Source organism: Mytilus californianus, unplaced genomic scaffold (genome assembly GCF_021869535.1).
Source record: "Mytilus californianus isolate M0D057914Y unplaced genomic scaffold, xbMytCali1.0.p SCAF_2, whole genome shotgun sequence".
NCBI classification, from domain to species: Eukaryota; Metazoa; Mollusca; class Bivalvia; order Mytilida; family Mytilidae; genus Mytilus; species Mytilus californianus.
In genome coordinates, this window is record NW_026262668.1 from 77,280,950 (window position 1) to 77,306,659 (window position 25,710).

Genomic DNA, 25,710 nt, shown 5'->3' on the forward strand with positions numbered 1-25,710 from the left:
TTAATAATTTAGATTTTAATACATGTATTTTGTTCATGATAGCAGTGTCTACTTCAAGTTTTTATTCAAAACAGAAGAGAATTGAGAAGTATCCTCCTACTACTTTGTAGCTTTCTGTGTCATTCCTTTTGTAATGCACTGATCCCAGTCTTGCCAAAATCTCGCTTTCATTCTTTCACAATAATCACATAAATTATCATATTCTGAAATTAGAATTGTAAATAATGATCAAAAAGGTAAACAAATCGGCATGTTTCTCGTTTCTCGTTTTTTATATAGATTAGACCGTTGGATTTCCTGTTTGAATTGTTTTACACTAGTCATTTTGGGCCTCTTTATAGCTTGATGTTCGGTGTGAGCCAAGGCTCCGTGTTGAAGGCCGTAGTTTGACCTATAATTGTTTACTTTTTACACATTGTGACTTGAATGGATAGTTGTCTCATTGGCACTCATATCACATCTTCTTATTTATATATAGCAACTTCAAGCTAATCTTTCATTTTTTTGGACCGAAACAATAGTTACAACTCAAACTATAACCACTTATACAGGTTTTATTTGCGTTTTTGTGTATTTTAATTCACTTTGTATCGAATTCCGTGCATGTTTTTCTCATTTTCTTCCGATTAACCATCTTTTAAAGACCTAGTTATTGATCTCTAGATGTAATTTGGTCATTTTGTACCGTTTTGTTGCTGTCTCCACGGCAATTATCCTAAACGTCATTTTATTTTAACTATTTGACATAGTCTCTCCCTGAATATGAATTAAAAGATGTCTCCTGACATCAGTGTTGTACATTCAATTATTAGTTTCATAATGCCTGTAAAATAAGGGCAATAGATTACAATTTACTAAATACTTTGAAAAGTATGAATTATTTTTACAGCCAAGAGAACCTCTTACTTTTTAAATAGGTGTTGCACTTGTTCCCGAAAGCATGCCAGTAAATCTGAGATAGCTGACCAAAGACCGCACAATCTTCCTGACACGGCTCATCACCGAGTAAAAATTTATTTGTTCCTGCAAATACAAAGAAATTGATTGGTTGATCATTGATAAATTGATATATAAATTATTTGCTTAACAACCAATGATTGATAGATTGGCGGTTTGCTTAACGTCCTGTAGCAAATATTTCATGCATGTTCAGGGCGAGAAGAAATTAACAATATATACAAATATATATGTCCTGTAATAGGGGTCGACCTGGATGAAAGGCGCGAAATTTGGACTGCCACATGAAAATGAGGGTATATTGGAAAGGGACAGCAATTCAGTGTTACAATAGGACACCTAAGGATACCCAAAGAGTTGTTGCATAGGTTCTTAATGTGCAGAGAAGGTGACATTCTCTCTACACGAAACACCAGATTTTATATCCTCGTTCTGACCGCACGTGGCTGGGTATTTACACATCCCACAACTCCCAAACGTATGCTAAGGGTTTTACTGTCAGTCAGAAGAAGACCAAAAGTGACCCTATTTGTAATTCCCAGTCACCCCTCGGGTGCTTAACAACCAAAAACAAATGTTTATTGCATAAACCGAACATACAAAGAATATACTGTAACATATTTAACAAACAATACACAAAATTGTTACCGATAATTTAAAAAGGTACGAATCTTCTGACTTATAATTTGATGATTTTGCAAAGTTGACCTTTTATGCCCCATTTAGTTCTAAAGCTCCTCATGTATTCAAATATTTATACATATTTTGCTTTAACATTTTTGGGTTTGACCATTCCTGAAAAGGTTTCAGACGCACCAATTTGATATAAAGAATTATTCCCACTGTGCATCAAAGGTTTCAGACAAAATTACAAACTGAAACTACCATATTGATAACGATCTACGTAAAGCTGTGTATATATAATAGTAAGCTTTCTACAAACATCATATGCCAAAAATCAATCGTATGGCATTGACAGGATAACATAAGATAATTTTTTGTCAAAAGATTTATTATGAAATGAGTAATGAGAATAATCCATTTTTCTTTCATACTGAACTATTAGTTCGGTCAAGAAAGACAACTCGTACTCAAAAAAGGGAGGTAACTCAATGTTCTTATAAAGGGAAACGAGTTTATCAGTATTTCCGAGGAACATGTTGATTTTTGCACGCCAACTTGTACATAAATAATTAAATATCGGATCACAACAGGTTTTGAATGTTTGATGATCGATATCCACGCTTTAATCCAATAGTATAATAATTTGTAACTTAATAGGAAACCGAGTTTAGAATCAAATTAGAATTATTAGGGTTTTAATATAATAATTTTAATTAGTTTTTATTATACATTTTTATATATGCGTATCTATTGAAAAAATTTCTTTCTTAATCTTTGAACATTTTTCTAAACATGCAAATTCTGTTAAGAAAAATAGAAGTATTTGATTTTATAAGACAAAATAAAAAAAAAAAAACAGAGAAAAGAAAAAAAAAGAAATCTGCCCACCTAAAATACTGAATTTTGCAATGTCTGGTTGAATGACTATATATATTTTGATTCTCATACAGACAATGCATTACATCGGTACAGAGAAAAATTATAAACTCATATTAACTCAATTTAACTATTGACGAACTTAGTGAAATGTTTGCTTCTTTTTTTCATCTTTGAACTTCAAGATGGCGAAATACATCCAAGTTTAAAATAGAGAACGATTTAAAACAAAATTGATTTCACTTCTTCAATACATGTGGTATACATAACTTTAGCCACTAATAATAAATAAAAAGTATTATGTAATCAAATTTGGTTTAATATCTATTTCAAATGTATGATCTTTTATATGTAAAGGTAGTAAGATAAACATAAATAAACAGAATTAACACCTTTATGTTATTGCTTCGAAAACGATGATGTCCTACTGATTTTATGGCCATCATACTCATACTTATATTCCTTAGTTTTAAGAAGACACATTTAACCAATTAATTGTATGGTGTGTTATAACTTTGGATATCAAAATAAAGGTAAATACAGAAAAGCGCTTTGGACGCATCAAAATCATTAAAGAAGTGATATTGTCAATGTTAGACATGAATCCCAAAGTTTTTCATTTGGAAAAGTTTTTTTTCTAATTTCATTTTACATTTTGGCAGATATAATAAGTACAAGTTGATCCGAAAGACTGTGTCATGACTAAACAATTGCAGGGATTGTTTAAACACTTTTTTTTAGTTAGGCTAAATTCCTTTATAGAAGTTAAGCGGAACTTAACCTTTTTTCGCTTATATTTCAATATCTCAACATCTCGGGTAACTTTTCGCGTTTGTGCATCCAGATAGTACCACCGTGTCCTATAACTATTTTCTTGACTTAAAACACTCAGTATGTCCACATTCTATGACAACCACTAGCTCGTAGTCTTTATTCAATACCGTTTCAATTCTACTCTTTTTCTAACCTTCAGCGCACCCATCGCACATTCTTTGAAAGATCATGTTAAGCGTTTAGTGATGCTATTGATTTATTCAGTCGGTTGTCCATTGAATTAATACAAGCTTCCCATGAAGGGTTGAGACATAAAAAAGAATGAACAATTTTAGTGTGAATGCGCCTTGAAATACAAATGAGAATTTTTTTACATTCTACTGCAAAGTTTTCGGCATCTTAAGGTGCAAACGATTAATTTTATATCATGCGCGGATATGATTGACGGTTTTGCTTGGCGTCGAGTGACAAATAGTTCATGCATATTCGGAACGAGAACAAATCAGCAATAATTCAATATATATACATATATATATATATATATATATATATATATATATATATATATATATATATGCTAACGTAAAGGAGATGTGGCATCGGACGTGGCTGCGTGTTTATACATTCAGCACAATGAAGCGAATATAAATAAGAAGATGTGGTATGAGTGCCAATGAGACAACTCTATAACCAAGTTAAAATTTGTAAAATATAAAATTATAGGTCAAAGTACGGCCTTCAACATGGAGCCTTGGCTTACACCGAACAGCAAGCTATAAAGAATACCCATTTACTGCCAGATGGAAGAAGTCCATATATGTTATACTCCATTGCTTGGGATAATTTTTATACTGGATATGATAAATTAACTAGCCACACACTGGCACAAAAGTCTTGTCCATGCAAAATCATGATTTGTAGAATATTTGTCATACAATAATGGAATTTTCCAATGTACTTTAAAGCAATAGCTTTAAACATTAGCTTGGTTAAAAAAAGGGAAATGTCGGTGAAAAGAGAACCATAATTATTTCTAATGGGATTGCATATGGTCTCAGTTGAAAATAAAACGTCAACCTAACATAATAATAAAAAAACATTTGGTCAATAAAAAAAAATCAAACATCATGTCAGTTTCACAGTTTCAACATTTTTGTCGAATTAAGAGTTTTTTAAAATATGATTTGTCCGTTCCTAAAGCAAGACATTTGTTTTTACTTTGGCCTCTTAAAATAAAATGCTCCGCAGGGCGCAGCTTGATACGACCGCAGAGGTCGAACCCTGAACAGTTGGGGCAAGTATGGACACAACATTCAAGCTTGATACAACTCTGAATTTGGATTGTGATTAAATATTTGACACAACATAGGTTTCTGACACAGAATGAATGTGGTCTAAGAACTTAAAAATTTTAAATTGGACATTCACCTATTATGGTCCAATATCCAAAATCTAAATACATGGTTAGATTCAACATATCAAAGAACCCCAAGAATTCAATTTTTGATGAAATCAAACAAAGTTTAATTTTGGACCCTTTTGATCTCAATGTGGACAAAAATGATAACAGGGCCCAAAAATCAAAAATCTAAATACATGGTTAGATTCAGCATATCAAAGAACCCCATATATTCAATTTTTGTTGAAATCAAACAAAGTTTAATTTTGGACCCCGATTTGGACCAACTTGAAAACTGGGCCCATAATCAAAAATCTAAATACATGTTTAGATTCAGCATATCAAAGAACCCTAAAAATTCAATTTTTGTTAAAATCAAACTAAGTTTAATTTTGGACCCTTTGGACCTTTATGTAGACCAATTTGAAAACGGAACCAAAAATTAAGAATCTAAATACACGGTTAGATTCGGCATATCAAAGAACCCCAATAATTCAATTTTTGATGAAATCAAACAAAGTTAAATTTTGGACCCTTTGGACTTCAATGTGGACCAATTTAAAAACGGGGCCCAAAATCCAAAAACTTAATACACGGTTAGATTCAGCATATTACAGAACCCCATATATTCAATTTTTGTTGAAATCATACAAAGTTTAATTTTGGACCCCGATTTGGACCAACTTGAAAACTGGGCCCATAATCAAAAATCTAAATACATGTTTAGATTCAGCATATCAAAGAACCCTAAAAATTCAATTTTTGTTAAAATCAAACTAAGTTTAATTTTGGACCCCGATTTGGACCAACTTGAAAACTGGGCCCATAATCAAAAATCTAAATACATGGTTAGATTCAGCATATCAAAGAACCCCATATATTCAATTTTTGTTGAAATCAAACAAAGTTTAATTTTGGACCCCGATTTGGACCAACTTGAAAACTGGGCCCATAATCAAAAATCTAAATAAATGGTTAGATTCAGCATATCAAAGAACCCCATATATTCAATTTTTGATGAAATCAAACAAAGTTTAATTTTGGACCCTTTTGATCTCAATGTGGACAAAGTTGATAACGGGGCCCAACAATCAAAAATCTAAATACATGGTTAGATTCAGCATATCAAAGAACCCCATATATTCAATTTTTGTTGAAATCAAACAAAGTTTAATTTTGGACCCCGATTTGGACCAACTTAAAAACTGGGCCCATAATCAAAAATCTAAATACATGGTTAGATTCAGCATATCAAAGAACCCCATATATTCAATTTTTGTTGAAATCAAACAAAGTTTAATTTTAGACCCCGATTTGGACCAACTTGAAAACTGGGCCCATAATCAAAAATCTAAATACATGGTTAGATTCAGCATATCAAAGAACCCCATATATTCAATTTTTGTTGAAATCAAACTAAGTTTAATTTTGGACCCTTTGGACCTTTATGTAGACCAATTTGAAAACAGAACCAAAAATTAAGAATATAAATACACGGTTAGATTCGGCATATCAAAGAACCCCAATAATTCAATTTTTGATGAAATCAAACAAAGTTCAATTTTGGACCCTTTGGACCTCAATGTGGACCAATTTAAAAACGGGGCCCAAAATCCAAAAACTTAATACACGGTTAGATTCAGCATATTAAAGAACCCCAAGAATTCAAGAATAAAACCCCATTGAAATTGATCAAGAAATAAGCAATTTATACGAAGTATCTTCTTTTGCACAATACTGTGCAATTGATTATTTCTTGCTATTGCGCAATACTGTACAATTGACAATTTCTTGCTATTGCGCAATATTGTGCTATGGGATATTTCTTGCTATTGCGCAATACTGTGCAATTGAAGATTTCTTGCTATTGCGCAATACTGTGCAATTGAAGATTTCTTGCTATTGTGCAATACTGTGCAATTGAAAATTTCTTGCTATTGCACAATACTTATTATATAATAATTTACACATCCTGTTTGGTGTGTATCTCCTACCATATCATTATTATTTGCTTTTAAATATAAATCAGAAATAACCAACTTAAAATGGAAAATTTTAAAAGAAAAAAAAAAGGAAAAAAAGAAAAAAAAAAATCCCCCCCAAAAATTTTTTGAACCCCCTTATGATTCATCACCCCCAAACTCAATCTCAGCCTTCCCTTTGTGGTATGGTACCTTGCAGTACAATTTCAGAGAGATCCATACACTTGATCACAAGTTATTGTCTGGAAACTAGAAAAATGCTTATTTTTGGCCCCTTTTTGGCCCCCAATTCCTAAACGTTTCGGGCAATTACCCCCAAACTCAATTCCAGCTTTCCCTTTGTGATATGGAACCTTGTAGTACAATTTCAGAAATATCCAAACACTTACACACAAGTTATTGTCATGAAACTAGAAAAATGCTTGTTTTTTGCCCCTTTTTTGGCCCCTAATTCCTAACATTTTGAGGCAATTACCCCCAAAATCAATTACAGCCTTCCCTTTGTGATATGGAACCTTGTGGTACAATGTCAGAGAGATCCATACACTTACACACAAGTTATTGTCTGGAAGTTACAAAAATGCTTATTGTTGGCCCCTTTTTGGCCCCTAATTCCTTAACTGTTGGTACCATAACCCCCAAAATCAATCCCAACCTTCCTTTTATGGTATTGAACCTTATGGTAAAATTTCATGGAGATCCATTCACTTAAACTAAAGTTAGAGTGCGAAAACCAATGTGTCTTCGGACGACGCCAGACGACGCCGGACGACGACGACGACGACGACGACGACAACGACGACGACGACGACGACGACGACGACGCCAACGTCATACCAATATACGACCAAAAAATTTTCAATTTTTGCGGTCGTATAAAAAGATGGACTTATAAGTCTACTTAGACTTTAAATTGATAATGAGGAATACGTGTGTGTATCTTTTATTTGACACAGTAGATGTAAACCTCCATGCATGTTGCGAGACTTTATGATTTCGGTCGTTGTGTAATCAAGTAACAATCCATTATGCGATTTATTTTAATTAAAAATTTTCAAAATATGTTACAGTTTCGAGTATTTCTTATTTATTTTCATATTCGTTTTAATTAATCATTTTATAATTATGTTTATTTCTAAAGGAATATATGTAACGGATCTCCGTGAACTATGACAAAGTATTAAGTAAACACGGGGTATTTTCCAAATACATGTAGCTAACTTAGCCAAATCAAAAACTCGTCAAAGATAAAACTCTGAAAGATTTCAACTTGAAATGATAAGAAAAGTGTGAGAAATTAATAATATATATACGGTCAGATTACACGCATCACTCCCTGTGGAGAACAGTCTTAATTAGCTACTTGAATCACACAAATCAATGTTGGTATCCCGGGGTGTGTAGGTTTATGCAGTACATGTAGTTGAAAAAGTTAATTCGTAAATATTTTTGTTAAAACATATTTTAAACTTTATCATAGTATTGGGAAGTTTATGTGTTTTTCAGGGAAGATATTATTGTTAGTTAGCTTATGGTTATGAACAAATTATGGAATAATAATTACTAGTATTGAAATTTTAATAATTAAAAAAAATCATGTCATTTAATTGTTGTGTTAAAAATATAGCTGGTGCAACCAAAGAACCTAATCCAATTGATGTTTTATATGGTCACGATATATGGAATAACGATGAAGATTCTTCTTTTATGTCATAAATCCGAAGGATTTTAATTTCCACATGCATCCGCTACAATAACACCAGTCTAACCTAATAATAATACGTGTGTATTTTGTCAAAGATTTTCTTTGAAGCTTTTAGCAAATTTATTTTTGTCATAATAATGAAAAATATATTAAGATTGTTAATTGTTGGAAGTTCACTTTTCAACATAATGATTCCATTGTATACTTCATCCTCTCTCATGATTGAAAAGTGGAAAACACAAAAAAAAAAACAAAAACATATACCTTGTGTATTGCAAGGATTGCTACTTTAATGTAGAGTAAACATGTATACATTCACAATTATATTGTTTATCAAAGTCTTAAAGGATATAATCATACCGATTCATAAAAGTATAAGTGTTTGCCGATGACTTCGTAACCAAGCGTGTAAAATTCTCTATTCCATGACAAATTAAAGAATTTTCAATTTTCAACCATAAAAAGACGGGAGAATTACAAAAGTTAATTTTTAGGCAAAAATATCATTTTATTTCCCTGTCTTTGGAGATTATAAAAATATCGACGACAAAATAAGAAAATAACGAATACTATTTGTTATTGAAACAAATAGATGTCAGGGGTTCGCAAAACAATGCCTTCTCTGTATACATTAAACGGGCTACTTCGCTATTTATGGTAGCAAATTTTAAATCAAAAGTGACGGATGTTTAAAATATCTTATTTTCATAAAATTTACATCATTACACAGTTTAAACCTTTAATAAACTTTATTTAACGGCGCGAAGAAGATATTCAAAAGTTAATATAAAGTAATACGGGTATAAAAACTATTTGCCCATACAAATCTATAGTAAAATTAATCGCCGTCTGTGGACAATTACTAGCGCATGCGCATTAAAGACCGAACGAATTCTTGTACATGAGAAACAAGAAATATCAATGGCATTTAATACTACATTTTTGGCAAGGAAGCTAATCTCACTGAGCCGATAAATTCCCTTATTCTAGTTCATAAAGTTCCGTGTGGGTTGAGAATAAGAGGATTTTCCGTAAATGTATTTTTATACTATTAAGAGGTGCGAATGTATATTTAATTAGTAAAAAATATTGCTTACCAATAAAATCTGAGAGAGAATGCAAATCACGGTCAAGTATGTGATATACTTCTTCTTGGCTATGTCTTCCAATACCATGAGCGTATGTCGTGTTCTTAACATTCCGGCGAAGAAAATAGATAAACCAAGCTGGTACTCCAATTAATCTGAAACCACTACTCTTACTGTCATATAACCATCTATCCAGCGTTACTGCCCTTGAAGTAAAAGTAAAATTAGTCTAGAGAAATTCTGCAATCAAACTACATGGAACTCTCATGAAAACACCAAAAGACCAATTGTATACAAGCTTTTCAAATCGAATCCAAGCGGAATAAGTTAAGCTCTTATTTATATAATATGATTCGACAATGACCTTGAATACCATAATTATGCAAACACTTAACATTTCTGTTTATTTGTGAAAATCTAACAGTATTTCATTGGTTGGGTTATTTGTACAATAAACACAGTATTATGTACATGTATAAGTACGTTGTTGGTACCAAAACTGGCTTTAATACAAAGTTATTTTCTTACAATATATAATATAATTATCAATTTTTTTAACCGATATGAATAAAGTAGATATGGGGTAATATTATTTAAGCCTACCAGAATGTGTTCTCTTCCAACATTTTTTTAAAAGCCCTTGCTGCACCCCTTTCTTTTGCTGAAAATTTTTCGTCTAGATCTATTTTAAATGTTTCATTTAAAAATTCTATTATAAACTCCGTGTCAGATAATTCTTGACCATTATACTCAATCCATGGGTATTTTCCTTTTTTACTTTTCTGTACACCGTGAGCATTCTAAAATATATACATTTATAATACGTACATTGTAGCAAAGTAAAAGTTTATTTATTCGAGCTTCAGAAAGATGAAGAAAAGCGAGGCTCGCCGAACTGGACTGTTATGTGTTGATTTCCTTATGGTCATGGTATTTTTGTAGTTTTTCGTGGACTCTTGTTTGTCTATATATATCCTTTCGGTCATAGTGTTCTTGTAGGTATTTTTGTGGACTCTTGTTTGTCTATTTTTTCTTTTGTTCATGGTGCTTCCTGCGGGATGTTTTGTGGACTTGTTTGTCTGTTTCCTTTTGGTAATGGTGTTTTCTGTGGGATGTTTTTTGGATTATTGTGTGTCTATATCCTTTCGGTCATTGTGTTTTCTGTGGGATGTTTTGTCTATTTCCTTTTGATCATGGTTTTTCCTGTGGGATATTTTGTGGACTCTTGTTTGTCTGTTTACTTTTGGGCATGCTGTTTTCTGTCCTTCTTTACTAAAATTATCTGTATACCTCTAGGTCCCATTAGTCTAAAACTACAAATCCGACATTAATGAAAATTTAAAAGGACGATTGATAGTATTGGTTGTACAATAAAATGGAAATTCACGGGATAAGGTGAAAGAAAATTGGATGTTTTACCCTTATAATATTGTCAATACTTTTACGAATATAGTCCTGCTATTTCCAAACAGTACCAAAACTTAAAATGTGTTTCTATTCATTGACATCAACATGTGTCACTAGACATGCTCGTTATTGTGAAATTTTAATGAAAACAACGGTGCCTAAGATATAGAACAGAATATTGTATTAAAGTTTCGTAAAGATTTATTAAACCAACTTTAGTTACATGTATCACATGGCGAGCTCTAAGTAAGTGTGATTTAAGGGGTCTTTATTTCTGTACTCTTTAAATGTTTAGGACATTTTTACTCTTTTCTTTTCTTTATTTTTTAGCAAGTTATTCCGTTTTCCTTACATTAGCACCCAATTGTTCTCCATAAATTTAGTCCATTTTCTCTATTCTTTATTTTTTTGGCCCCGGCATTATTCTATATTCTGTTAACCCAGTGTAGTTTGTTATCGTCACTTATTTATAGTCTCTGGAGAAATTGATTGGAGAAAAAAAATATTTCCAAATGTCCTTTCTGTTATCTGATATTTATTTTTATTTTCAATTCTTCCGTTTACAATGAAAGCACACGGTCAGTATAAAGCTATGACTAAAAACAACAATAATTATATCTATAAAAAAACTAACTACAATGTACCAATGTAGAACAAGATTGATCCAAAAAGATTTTTTAAACACAAATCAACTTCAACGTCCTTAAATCAGTGGAAATAGAATTGGTCTATGACTAGTAAAATTTAGTCCACGACAAACAGAATGAACCAGTTGAACATAACCTGCTTCTATCAACAGTGGTAATTTATTGTGTCAGTTCATATGCCCGTGGTTTCGCGGGTAAATTCTATAGTATTTTCTATTTGTTAAGTTTATAGAATGAAAAAAGCACGTCTACTCCTATATAAATCTACTTGTAATGACTATTTTTTATGCATTCATTGTCAACATCTATACTACTAAAATAACGAGGTCCAATTTGTTAGCCGGCATGACGTAAAAACGACGAATCAAAGATTTCAACTTTATATATAACTAATATAGGACAACGGTGTTGATTAAAAATTACAACATTCCATGCCCTTTTGTTTTCCACATAATTAATATTACCAATAATTAACAAGTTCCGGGTCGAATCCGATATCGATACCAATAGTACCTGTTACCTAATCTGTACGTTCCGCCTTTGTCAGGCGCACCACCAAACGGTGTATTTGGGATTTGCTATATACACGGGTCATAATCACACCTGAACTTCGTCATTATACAGGGATTGACACTACTAAATTCAATCATTGACCTAAGAAATATATCTACAAGTAGTTTCCGGTTGTAGTAAGAAAACCAGGACGGATTCAAACAGAAAGATTTTAAAAGCAGAGAAAACTGTGACCTTATAATCAGCGTGACTTTATCAAATGACAATACGAATACTAAAATCCAGGCTGAAAATAAGGCGTAGGTACTTTAATTCAGTAACGCCATCGCGGGTATGTTCTAGTAATAATAATGAAAATGGTCAGCTTACCATATAAGGAATTTTTGCAAACCGTAAATATGTCTCCAACTTCATCACATATTGTGAAATACTGGGTGCAAATGGTCCCCTGCTTATTTGATGCAGAATGACTGTGTCACGTGGATAGTTTTTTCTGTAAATATGTATTTATCATTAAAACCATTTCAATAATACACGTATTCGTTAATGACATTACGGAAGAATGGTTTTAATTGCCTGTTATGGCTGCTTTATACTTAAAATATGTTATTGTGTTTTCTATTGTATAACTTTATTTGAAACTACATAATAATACAACTATTAACTAAAAACATACCAAAACAATCATGATGATACATCACAAAAATGGGGCAAGGTTGGCCCAAAATTCAATCAAAAATTTCAAAACTACCATACACTAGACTTTACAAAAGATTGGTCAAATCCATCTAAGGTTATCTTTGTCTGCGGTAGTTTTAACCTTGGTTTTCTTAATAATCTCTAAAGGTGACTGTACGATTTTGGACCAAATTGACACTAAAATTAAATTTATTTCAAACTGTCCCTGATTTGCTGAATCGAGTCTTGAATCTATGTATGCCCTTACTAAAACATTGCGGTTTTGATTTACATGTACTCGCAAATATGTAGAAATAATCGGAAGAACATAACAGTCGTCCCATCAAAAGATATTCACACAGAAAATGAATTTTGTATTTTTCAATTCAAAGGCAAAGTATTCTTTATAAAAAAATAAACAGATCCCAATAGAAGTAAGCAGGTGGAATAACTATAGTAAATATCTGATTAGTAAATGTCATCTTTGCCATTTTTGATCTGTGGGAATGTCAGTTATTCCGTAGGAAATTGTACTTGAATAAAAACTATTTGCGCGTTAATGTAGTAATCGATAGGGAGCGTAATATAACGACTGTATTATTCGGGTTATGTCCAATGCCACTTATATGGGGATTGTGGTCGACATCCTGCGGGGACGTCAAATGCTGTCGCTTCGAACAAGATAGGTCAGTAAAAACCGTTAAATATCTAATCATTTAGGCCGTTTTAGTAAATAAAAAGTTTGCACGGAATGCACAGATAAAAGAGGTATTCACAGGACCAACTTTGCATACATTATCTGTACAGGAGTATAGTAGAACACTCTCGGAAGCATCAGAATTTTCTTCAAATTTGAAACTTGCACTTGATTTCTGCCTGTTTGGGCTATCTCAGGTCAGGTTGCGTAAAAAAAAGTTGTTCAACTCAGTGTTCACTAGCAACTTTCACATTGCAAGTGACATTATTTCGTCATTTAAATTTTATCAATTGTACAGTTTTCTTTAAAAAAAACCAACACCTGGTTGTAACGTATGGGGACGGTGACTCATGTGTAACAAGTAACTGTGTAATGTTAATCTGGTTCAAAGTTATTCACATTTATTAAAATACACAGTTTAATTTATTTAACATCAATTATGTCAATTTGCTTCCAAATCCGAAATAGTAAGAAATATAGCCTAACAATCGTTTTTATTTAGATGATACAAGACAGAAAATAATGGCTGAAGATCGAATTTGATACATCATGGCACAAAATTTGTCGTCCCCTTACATCGTGCAAATAAACAAACAAACACACAAATATTGTAAGTGCCAATCTCGGCGCTCAGGATGAATGCCGAATACTGATTACTATCTTCATTTTCAAACATAATATAAAAAAAAATAAAGACAGTATAACATGATTGTTTTGATTTGATTGATTTGCATTCAAATTAAAGAAAATGAAATAAGTAGTTGGTTATAATAAAAATATACGTTATGACCCATTTTGTATTACTCTGGACCCTTTACTGTACATATAGATATGCTGGTCAACAAACCTAGTAATATTAATATGATCATTTATAACTATAACTATCTATCTCTCTCTTTATATCTTTATATATAGATATATGTTAAAATATACTTTTTCACTTTTTTGGTCTTTTGGAAAATGTTGTTTGTGCTGTATTTAGACCCCTCTACCAAGAAATTTGTTTTGCATGCAAACGTATAAAAATTGCGGTTTTTATCCAACGCAATCATAGGTTTGAACGTTGTTTTCAATTTAGACTTATTTATATTTTTTCGTTTGGGCTTGTATTATTATATTTGCCTTCGGGTTTATATGATCTGTTCATCCTATTTCGACTCTTCAAAATTCAAGAGTCTATCCTAAATTGAGGTAAATTATATGGCCTTCCAAATACCGTTTCGATACCTAACATCACTGAAGAGACATCAATTGTCGAAATCCGGATATGGTGTACCAATTTTTGCGCCTTATGTTTGCGGTATACCATCTTTTCCGCAAGTTTATTGTTTTCTGTTTGGCATTAAATTAATAATTTTTAGATCCATTTTGTTACATCTGCATGCCGGTGATCCGTTTATTTGGCAATCGCCATGGCAGTCAGCAGGGTTTAAGAACATCTGTTGTTCGACCTGCTAGTCAAATGCGTTTTGTTAAAATATGCTTTTTCACTTTTATGGTCTTTTGGAAAATGTTGTTTGTGCTGTATTTAGACCCCTCTACCAAGAAATTTGTTTTGCATGCACACGTATAAAAATTGCGGTTTTTATCCAACGCAATCATAGGTTTGAACGTTGTTTTCAATTTAGACTTATTTATATTTTTTCGTTTGGGCTTGTATTATATTTGCCTTCGGGTTTATATGATCCGTTCATCCTATTTCGACTCTTCAAAATTCAAGAGTCTATCCTAAATTGAGGTAAATTATATGGCCTTCCAAATACCGTTTCGATTCCTAACATCACTGAAGCGACATTAATAGTCGAAATCCGGATATGGTGTACCAATTTTTGCACCTTATGTTTGCGGTATACCATCTTTTCCGCAAGTTTATTGTTTTCTGTTTGGTATTAAATTAATAATTTTTAGATCCATTTTGTTACATCTGGTGATCCGTTTATTTGGAAATCGCCATGGCAGTCAGCAGGGTTTAAGAACATCTGTTGTTCGACCTGCTAGTCAAATGCGTTTTGTTAAAATATACTTTTTCACTTTCTTGGTCTTTTGGAAAATGTTGTTTGTGCTGTATTTAGACCCCTCTACCAAGAAATTTGTTTTGCATGCACACGTATAAAAATTGCGGTTTTTATCCAACGCAATCATAGGTTTGAACGTTGTTTTCAATTTAGACTTATTTATATTTTTCGTTTGGACTTTTATTATATTTGCCTTCGGGTTTATATGATCCGTTCATCCTATTTCGACTCTTCAAAATTCAAGAGTCTATCCTAAATTGAGGTAAATTATATGGCCTTCCAAATACCGTTTTGATTCCTAACATCACTGAAGAGACATTAATAGTCGAAATCCGGATATGGTGTGCCAATTTTTGCACCTTATGTTGGCGGTATACCATCTTTTCCGCAAGTCTATTGTTTTCTGTTTGGTATTAAGTTAATAATTTTTAGATCCATTTTGTTACATCTGATGATCTGTTTAATATTTGGTAATCGCCATGGCAGTCAGCAGGGTTTAAGAACATCTGTTGTTCGACCTGCTAGTCAAATGCGTTTTGTTAAAATATATTTTTTCACTTTTTTGGTCTTTTGGAAAATGTTGTTTTTGCTGTATTTAGACCCCTCTACCAAGAAATTTGTTTTGCATGCACACGTATACGGTTTTTATCCAACGCAATCATAGGTTTGAACCTGGGACTATTGTTAGTATAATAGTCCCAGTTTGAACGTTGTTTTCAATTTAGACTTATAAATATTACATATATATAGTATTTAGATGAGATTACTTTATGTTGTAAATCAAGCAATTTCAGGATAGAATTAAAACAGCAAGTCAAACAAATTTTCCAAGCTTTAGGTTGTGTGTTTGAGAGAAAGAATGCATATGCATTTAATAAAATGTTATTTGAAATATCAATTATTTTCCAATATAATTGTTATGAAAGGATTTAAGACGTTATTGAAAATATTTAAAAATTTGAAATAGAATATACTTTTTTAAAGCTAAATTTTGCTGATATTTCTAGTTTTATTAACATATTCAAAAATAAAAGAGAGATTATATTTCTAATTAATTTATTAATATAGGAAAATACAGTAATAAGAAAATACTCATTGAATAAATATGATTTATACGAATACAAACATTCTCTTTGGTACAAGATAATAAACAAGAGTACAAGTCAACAACCTTATTACATTGTTATATTTAGCATGCACGGAAAGAAAGAGGTTGCAAAACGTACGTTTTATTTCGAATTATCCTCAAATCCAAGGCATATAAACGCAATTAAGCTTCAGTCTCATTAATATTTAGTAGTATACTAGGACACACAGAATGTTAATAACAACCAAACAAAATGCTGAGACACGATGATTGATATATCACTATATAAATAAAGTAATAATTATAGATTAACAAATCTTAAATATTTTTTATTATAAATATCGAAAGTTCAAATTGTTTTCGAAAAACAATTTTATTCAATATTAGAAATAATAATCTTGATCACGGTGGGTAAGGTTGTCCTGCGAGAAAACGTTCTGTGCTGGTGATTTGGTCCTGACTGGTGCTGGTGATCATTGAAGATATGTAAACAGAGACGAAAATTATGATTTTTGACGTTTTCTCCCATAAAAATGGAAAGAAACAGTCGAGATATTTTAATGTTGTTTCTTATGGGTTCACTGGCAAACAATGTAAAATTCGACCCTCTAAACTGTTTCAGTAAACGTAACACAAAAGTGCTCATTTTTAGAAAATCTAGAAGTGAAAAAATAAAACAAATATGCCCCTGGAGTCCGATTTCTATACACAAATCCACACGACAAAATTATTTTGTTAAAAACCTGCGCAAATTATTAAAATTGTGCAATTTCTCAGTTTAGACATGTCCTGATTCTGTGCTGGTGGGTCCTGATACGGTGCTGGTGATTTTTGGTAAAAAGGTTGGTTCTATTTAACACAAACGTAACAGAATCAATAAAATTGGGCAAATAATTGTATTCAATCGGATTTGTGACTCCTATCTTTACTTTTGTGCATCCATATGGCTGTTTAATAAACGTTTTCAAAAAATAGTAACTTATATTACATAAAAGGGCAACATCTTCCGTCCAATATCAGATGAAAATATATCTAATCTAAATAATTGTACTTAAGATATTAAATGCCCTCAAATTGATGATTCTCTACATAATATGCCTACTAACAATTAAAAGGTGCTTGAGGTAAAACGACATTTATAACGACAAAAACGTTTGACTGGTTTATTTCAATTAAATATACGAGGTTAGATGATCTAACTACTGGTGCCTCTAATTTCTTCCTTAATATATACGCTGTTTCCAATACATTTCGACTAGATAAAAAAAAACGACCCAGACTTGTTTATCATACATGACTGATAAAAACTGACTAGAATGGAACAAAGATGTGAACAATTACAAGTCAAAGTATGACCTTCAACAATGAGCAAAAACCATAGCGAATGGTAGCTATAGAAATGTAAACGATTAGAAAATGAAGACTGATTTAAAATACAACTTTGAAAAAAATAAAAAAAATATGACAGATTGCAACCATCGACAACCACTGGTTTTGGGCACTCGTGACAGGGCTTACCATGTTTGTTTGCGCTCCTTATCCCTCCCCACCTCAACCCAGTAAACCCCTCCTCCATTTCTCCTTTATTGGTACATTTGTGTTACATCACAACACTTATAACTGAGAATGGAAATGAGGAATATGCCAAAGAGCAGACAACTTAGCAAACAAAATAATAATACAAAGACACACATTATTGAGCCAGAAGTGCTCGCAGCTACTGAAAGCTAGTTCAAAGTCGCATTTTCAAATAAGAGAAAAACCATGATCTATTAGATTAAAATCTCAATCGGTACTCATCAAACAAATTTCGCAAAACTAAAGTTCACATTTTAGTTTTTGGTTTAGCAGAACTTTAAAACTGTGCAGTGAATCTTGTGCTCACAAGTTATTGTCATAAATATGTATACATCAGACATTATGAAAGACATGTGGAAGATACTAAGTAGTTTTTATTTTATTGTTAACAATGTATCGAACATTTTATGTTAAAAAAATCCATATACTGTATTCATTTTGTGTGTCAATTTGTTTAGACAAAACAAAACTCAAATACTTCGAATACAAGAGAGTAATTTTTTTAAATGAAATTATTATCTTTCGATGTCTATGCATAGTATTTATTTCAGATGATTCTTTTTAGGGGGGTAGGGGGGACCCGGAGCTAAAAAATGGCAATTATCTTATCGTAAAAATAGTCGAGTACACATTTTACGTTCAAGGCGTGTTTGAGTTGATTGTGTTGTCCTGAAAACGTATAAAATAACAAAAAAACGTCTGATATATCTGGCTTTAGATTCTATTTATATATATATATATATTAAGGCTACATATTAATATAATAATACTAAGAATTCACATTATAAAAATTATATAAATTGGTGCTGTGAAATACCTTTATTTTTATTCATGAAATATACTTAAAAATAGAAAATTTGTACATCGTTCACTTACTTCCCCTTAATTCTTTATCAAAATTTCTTGACAACAGACTTTGCTTTTGGATCTTTAAAATACATTACTTAAAAAATCTTACTTTTGGGTGTGTTATCTAGGTTATCTAGTCTTCATTCTATGCCCATCCATGTATATTTAAAAAAAAATAGTGTTTTATTGAACTTTCGAAAAAAAAACCGACAACCTATCAGATAATGATTTTATGTTGACAGAAGGCAAATGGTGCTTAATAGCTAATGGATACATTTTTCTTTTAAAGTACAACTTTTAAATCTGCATCAAATTTTTTTATCAACAATTTTAGAATTTCAAAACTATTCCAAGCTTAACAACTTTCACCGTGACCTCCCTTTCCTTTATTTAAAAAAAAACCCGCAATATCATTGTCATCCTCGTAGTAAATACTAATCTGTTACAAAGAAATTTGAAAATTTTAGCTGCTGAGGACCTATGATTCTTACACGCATTCATTTGGTTGAATAAAAAGAAAAGTATCTACAGTATCGGACAAATTTGTCAGAGAAACAATATCCAGGATGCTTAGGCTACACTGACTTTATTATCTGAACTCACATGATAGTTTGCCGCCGTGATCAACTTAGGTTGTGCTTGATTTTCATATGATGAAGACATAATCTTTCTATCAGTTTAATTGAGATCTGGAGCTGGCATGGGAGTAACTGCTAGTAGTCCCTTGTTAATCTATTTATCATTTTCATTTTGCTTAGTTTCTTTAGTTACCTATTCTGACAGTCACACGGACTCGGACTTCTTTTAAGCTGAGTTTTACTGTGCGTATTGCTGTGTGTTTGTTTATTAAACATTGGATAGCGATATAGGGGAGGGTTGAAATCTCACAAAACACGTTTAAACCCGACGCATTTTTGCGCTTGTCCAAAGTAAGGAGCATCTGACCTTTGTTATTTTTTGTATGTTTTTTTTTTATTTTAGTTCATATTTTATGGAGTTTAGTGTGACGTCCATTGAACTAGTATACATTTTGTATAGGGGCCAGCTGAAGCCCACCTCCGGGTGCGGGATTTTCTCGCTGTGTTGATGACCCATTGGTGGCCATCGGCTGTTTTCTGCTCTTTGGTCGAGTTGTTGTCTCTTTGACACATTCCCCATTTCCATTCTCAATTTTATTAGAAAAAAGTCCTTTACTCTATATTTATGCTCTCCATTTTTATGCCAAACCTTTTACATTTTGATTTTTCGTGTCAATGTTGAAGGTCGTACGGTGACGTTTAGTTGTTAACACCCACTTCATTTGGTTTCTGATAGAAATTTGTCCATTGACAAACATGCCACATAATCCATTTTATATAGGTATTGGATATTTTACACCGTATTTTGATGGCCATGCAAAAGGATCGTAATCCCGCAAATCATATGCATATTGTCTTATCTCAAAAGGGGGCTAGAGGGGTTCCATTAAAAGGTCAATCTTTTTTTATTTTGCTCAAATCAGATTAGAGTAAATTCAAAATATTGATAACCGATAACAGCATTTTAAATTATCTTAAGTGAGAATACAGAAAACAGTGAATTAAGAAATAAAAAAAAACAGTAAACAGGGATAAAAAAAATCTTCCTAATAACAGTTCACAACAATGTCAATTTGAGAAAACAGAAAAAAGCTAATTAGTCATTAACAGTTAACAGCACATATATCTTCAAAATAACAGTTAACAAAAGTCTAAAAATGCCCAGAACACCTAAACAAAAAAAAATCCTGCACCCCTCTCAAAAATCAAATTTAAACAAAATAGACTCGACATTGCTCATATGAAATATCCACCAAATATATGCTAGGTATATTTTCTATCAATTACACAAATTTTCTGCTTAAATGATCTTGAATATTTGCCTCTTTAACTAAAATATAAAGGCACAGAACCAGGACATAGGCGCACAGAACCAGGACCGTTTTACCTAATCACCAGCACATCGTCAGGACAATTTCGTTTGGCAGATTTGCACGACTTTTGCAATAAAACATTGTTGTAATATTCCTCGCATGGTACTTAGGACGTATCAGAGAAAAAATAAGCAACAGAACGGTTGTTTTATTGCCGTTCTGATATAATGTAAACAAACCCACCAGCACAGAATCAGGACCCACCAGCACCAGTCAGGACCGAATCACCAGCACAGAACGTTCTCTCGCAGGACAACCTTACCCACCGTGTTGTTGCTCTTTAAATATAAATATATACATTTTGCATATTATGAAGCAAAAAATATTTCGGCTGGGGAACGAGAATGTCGGGTATTCAATGGGGACTATACTATAAAAGAAAAAATAAGACTCTTGCCGACATCCTTGTTTGTACCAGCAAATAGAGTTGTCAAATTTATTTCATTAAAAATGTCGTAAGGCGCGAGTCCCACTCTCGCTTCCAAGCCAGGCCATGTAGTCCCCAGACATCCAGACATCCTTTCTACCTACAAGAACCGCAGGAGAACTTGACAAACGTGAGAAGGAAGATGTCCATCATGTTTATCAATATAGAATCCTCAAATACAATCATTATCCCATCACAACAAGTGGTCCCCATTGAGAGGTCTTTAACAAACACGACAATATTTCCATCACAACAATATGATCATGTTTGTTAAAATATCTAAGTTAACATTAGGGGATAAAGGTCTAATTCACCAAATATGGCAAAATTTGTTGAGTGCTTATTCACTCCTAATGCAAATCTGCAGAATTTGAGATGCAGTTTCTCATTTTTTTAAATCTTTACAAATTCTATGGAAATAATTCAGTTATGTGCCATTTTTCAACTTTTGTAAATCAAATCAACCCCATATTTCTGAATCATATATAATAAATTAAATGCGGATTTCACTGTGTGATCAGAAATGTGCATCAGAGTGGAAATATTTGGTTTATAACTAGTAAAATGTTTATAATATTGAGAGAAAACTTTTAAACCTTTTTCATGTATAGTGTTGTGTTTTTTGGGATGTATATGTGTCTTTATATCACAGCTGTGCACAATGGGACGCGTGCCACATGTCTCTTCAAGTGTCTATATATAAGATACGCAAATACATCATGATTGGTGCTATTCTTGTAAATTTATCTGATATTTATGGTTCATGTATTCGATGGTTTATTTTGAACGTACAGTTGAGTAAAACGACGAACACAAATATGTTTTATCTTCTAACACCGAAGTGTCATATTTTGTAAGAAGCGGCAATCGCATATTATGGCACCTTGGGTAAATTAGTGACGATGTGATTGGTTTTACGCCGTCAAGTGGTGGCCCTATGGATCCGTAAGGGGTCAGTAGATTTCATACGGGTATCATGACATCACGTCTACAGTTATTGTTATTGTATTACATTGTTTATTTAAATTGGCAGTAAAAATCTCCCTTGCGATAATTCGTTATGTACGGTTCGCTATTGACCCCCTACGGATCCAAATCCAAAGGGTTGATGCTGTAGACCGAATACCCTATGGATTTTAATAACCCTCCGTAGGAGGTCAGTAGCAAACTATATAACTTATAGAATGATTTGTTTAATGATGTTTTGGTCACTAGAACTTATTGAGCATCTTCGATATATTGCACATACTTATACATGTTATATGTGAATAAACTGAATAGTTTTAGGATATGAGATGTACCATACACGGAGTCCGAATGCACAGATAATCTCGACAGCATTTAAGACTAAAGAGATGAAATATTTGACAAAAAAAATACCAGTTCCAATCAACGAATGGTGCAATTGCATGTCAATTCCGTAAAAATTCATTTTCAACGACTGTTTGTGGTTTCATAAATGGATTTATTGATTGAGTGTTGCTGGCATAAAAATTCAGGATAACAATTAACAATTAGTTAAAAAGGTAGGTTTTGTAAAGACAATCGATAGGGATAAAGGGTGGGAACTTTTGACTGCCGCTGCAAAATGAGGGTAGGCTGGATATGGAAAGAAATTTTGCCTTGAAACAGGTCACTTACAGAGCGTAACTATCACTTACCCTGCACGACATTTCGAACGGACGTGGCTATGTAGTTATACATCTCGCACAGCCAAACGGATGCCTTATCAACGGTTTTATTGCTGGAAGTACAGAGATGACCAATAGTCCAGTCAAATGTCATTATGGAAATTGTTTTTACCAATCGGTTATCATCATCTAATTTCGGGGCCTCGGTGGCCGAGTGGTCTAAGTAGTTGCTACTGTAATCACTAGCCAGTCAACACTGAGGTTGTGAGTTCGAACCCCGCTCGTGCGGGTGCACTCGACTCCAATCTTAATTGACTAGGATTGTCAGTTTTCCTATCGAAGGTCGGTGGTTTTCTCCGGGCACACCGGCTTCCTCCACCAATAAAAACTGGCCGCCACGATATAGCCCAAAAGCGAGGCTTAAAAGAGGCGTTAAAACACCAAAAATCAAATCAAATCAAATCATCATCTAATTAACTCATCGGTGACTGCTATATCTTAAGTGTTTTTCGGGTCGGGTTTAGAGAGAGTTTATTTATGTTAACACATCTTCTTTTTCTTAATTTAAACGTACAATTCAATTACGATTGTATATCTTTTTCACTTGTGTAAATAAGTATGCGTTAATTTACATGTCTGATAAATGATTTAAATGTTTATCAGTCTGACAATCATCTTATTATAAAGGTTAAAAACTAGATTATCTTTTACAGAAAATATCTTAGATGAACACCCACGTATAGATATATATAATTATGCTGTATATTTTATATATATATTTCATAGTATCGCGGATTTCAATCTTTTTAAATAATAAATTATATGTTCTACTTTGACCTTTTTTCTCATGTTTCTACCCGGTTTAAAAAACCAATTAATAATAAAAAAAACTTGTACTTGCTTTTCTGGTTTCCTGATACGTTTCCACACAAGACATGATACCGCTGTTGCTAAAACGGTACCACTAACAACTTTAGCAATAAGAATTAAATTGTCAACTTTTACGATCTCCATTACTGACAGGTGTGTCTTTTATAATGATATCCTAAAAATTACCTGTATTAATGTACTTTACTAAAACTTGTGGTACATAGGTGAGGATACGTATCTTCATAGTCGACCATTTAACTCTAGTGCAATAAACGTATGCGATATTCGTATAATGTATACACACATCATCTTCTGGTATTCTGCTCTTCTTCATTAGATAACGGAAATATTCAAATAATTTATCTCACGGTTCATTTTGATGCCGTTTGTAATCCATGTCCAGGCAAAGTCGATTATTTAAAAATGAAACAGAACGACAGGGGATAAAAACTGATAGTTTGATATAAAAGTCGGTTTAAATTGATGTATACGAACAATGTACGTATATCGTTCTCGAAAAATCTAAAATTACTTTGTACTTGCACCAAAACAAGAGAATAGCTTAGTGTCACACTTCCTTATTTTCATGGTTTGTCGTTTCAATTCTATTCTTTTTTAAAGCTCGTAGAAATATGTCCTTGTCGTTTGGACTTACCACACTTCCCTATTGTCATAGTGTGTCGTCTCGATTCTATTCATTTGTTAAAGCTCGTACAAATATTTTTTTCCGATAATTTTCTTTGAACTATATATTTATATATATAAAAAAATATATCTTATTTGCAAAGAATATATATAAGCTATTGTTCTAATCGGTATCCTGAGTGTTGGTTAACTGCGAATTCAAGCAAAAATGAAGATATCGCGGCAATGCAGTCATGACTGTTTCTTAAAAGTTAAAGGGACAACAATATTTTTAAGTTACTTCTAACCAAGAAGTCCATGTATATGGTCGTAGAAGTCGGTCCATTTTGATTTAAATGTAAGACATACACTATCCAGTAGGTATTGGACTTATAGTTAAATTCTACTGTATGCTAAGATAACATGTCTAGTTGTGCATAAAGTATTTTGTTTCTACATGTCGGTCTAATAAGGGGTGTTTTTAGGGATCAATAGAAGGTGGGTGTACCAAAGAAACCTTTGGAGAAATTCATTGTCATGTTTTCAATGGATATAACTTGAGAACAATAAGTGACAGAGACATAGATACATTGAGGATTCCGTTTAATTGTCTTAACATGTTTAGTCGAATGAAAATACTTCAAAAGTTATATTAAATTACACATTAGAAAAGTTAAACGATAGAAAACGATACATATGTATACTTACCATACTCCATTAATCCATGCATGAAACTTACAAATTCATTGGCAATAATTTGAATACAACTTCAATATACAAATTGTTGAATTACAGTAAATGGTATGTTATTTATTATATCAGAACAAACTATATTATTGCATATTAATCAATACATTTTTATGCAATTATGCTTCATTCCTTGTGGCTTTTTAAGGGCAAGAAGCGCTTGGGTTACCTATGACGATGCTATTCAACCTTTGCTATATATATAGTCAGGTAATATACTGCAAGTAGCTATGATAACGTACACGTACTTTGATATTACAATTTTTCGACAGTTTTCACACAGCTCTAAAATTAAAATAATTTAAAACATAAATAGCATTAAGTAAGAAACACTGTGAAATGTGCAAGTGGTGTGTCAGAGACAGTATATACACATATGTCTCTGGGTGTATTAATTCAAAGATCTTTGGGTCATGCCTCTATGTCTGTCAACTTTCTTTCCTATACTTATGGTATAAATACTTTAAAAATGATTTCCTATTTCAATTTTAAATTTCACCAAAACATGTCTTATAGGCTAGTTGCTTCACATGAAGTAACAGAGAAACAGAGCAGTGCTATACTTTCAAATGATTTTTTTTTTA

At 32.4% G+C, this 25,710-nt stretch overlaps 1 protein-coding gene across 2 annotated transcripts; it reads right to left on the reverse strand.

Moving 5' to 3' along the window:
- Nucleotides 1-24,392, reverse strand: LOC127728256 (failed axon connections homolog). Of its 2 annotated transcripts, none has more exons than XM_052235539.1 (6): nucleotides 23,787-24,392; nucleotides 12,342-12,465; nucleotides 10,009-10,205; nucleotides 9,415-9,611; nucleotides 907-1,023; nucleotides 1-203 (listed from the first exon to the last, which is right to left on the reverse strand). In XM_052235539.1, exons 1-6 carry the CDS (start codon nucleotides 23,897-23,899, stop codon nucleotides 100-102), a joined length of 852 nt encoding a protein of 283 aa, XP_052091499.1. In that variant the 5' UTR covers nucleotides 23,900-24,392; the 3' UTR covers nucleotides 1-99. The 2 variants fall into 2 exon arrangements, with proteins under 2 accessions (XP_052091499.1, XP_052091500.1); XM_052235540.1 differs by having other exon boundaries at nucleotides 23,942-24,388.
- Between the last annotated feature and the right edge of the window lie 1,318 nt (nucleotides 24,393-25,710).

Excerpts from the sequence above, each read along its gene's own strand:
- LOC127728256 (XM_052235539.1), bottom strand. The coding sequence starts at position 23,899 with ATGGAGATCGTAAAAGTTGACAATTTAATTCTTATTGCTAAAGTTGTT. Across the intron at positions 9,612-10,008 it reads TTGGAAGAGAACACATTCTG|GGCAGTAACGCTGGATAGAT; the intron begins GTAGGCTTAAAT and ends TTTTACTTCAAG. Across the intron at positions 1,024-9,414 it reads TTCTCTCTCAGATTTTATTG|GAACAAATAAATTTTTACTC; the intron begins GTAAGCAATATT and ends TTGTATTTGCAG.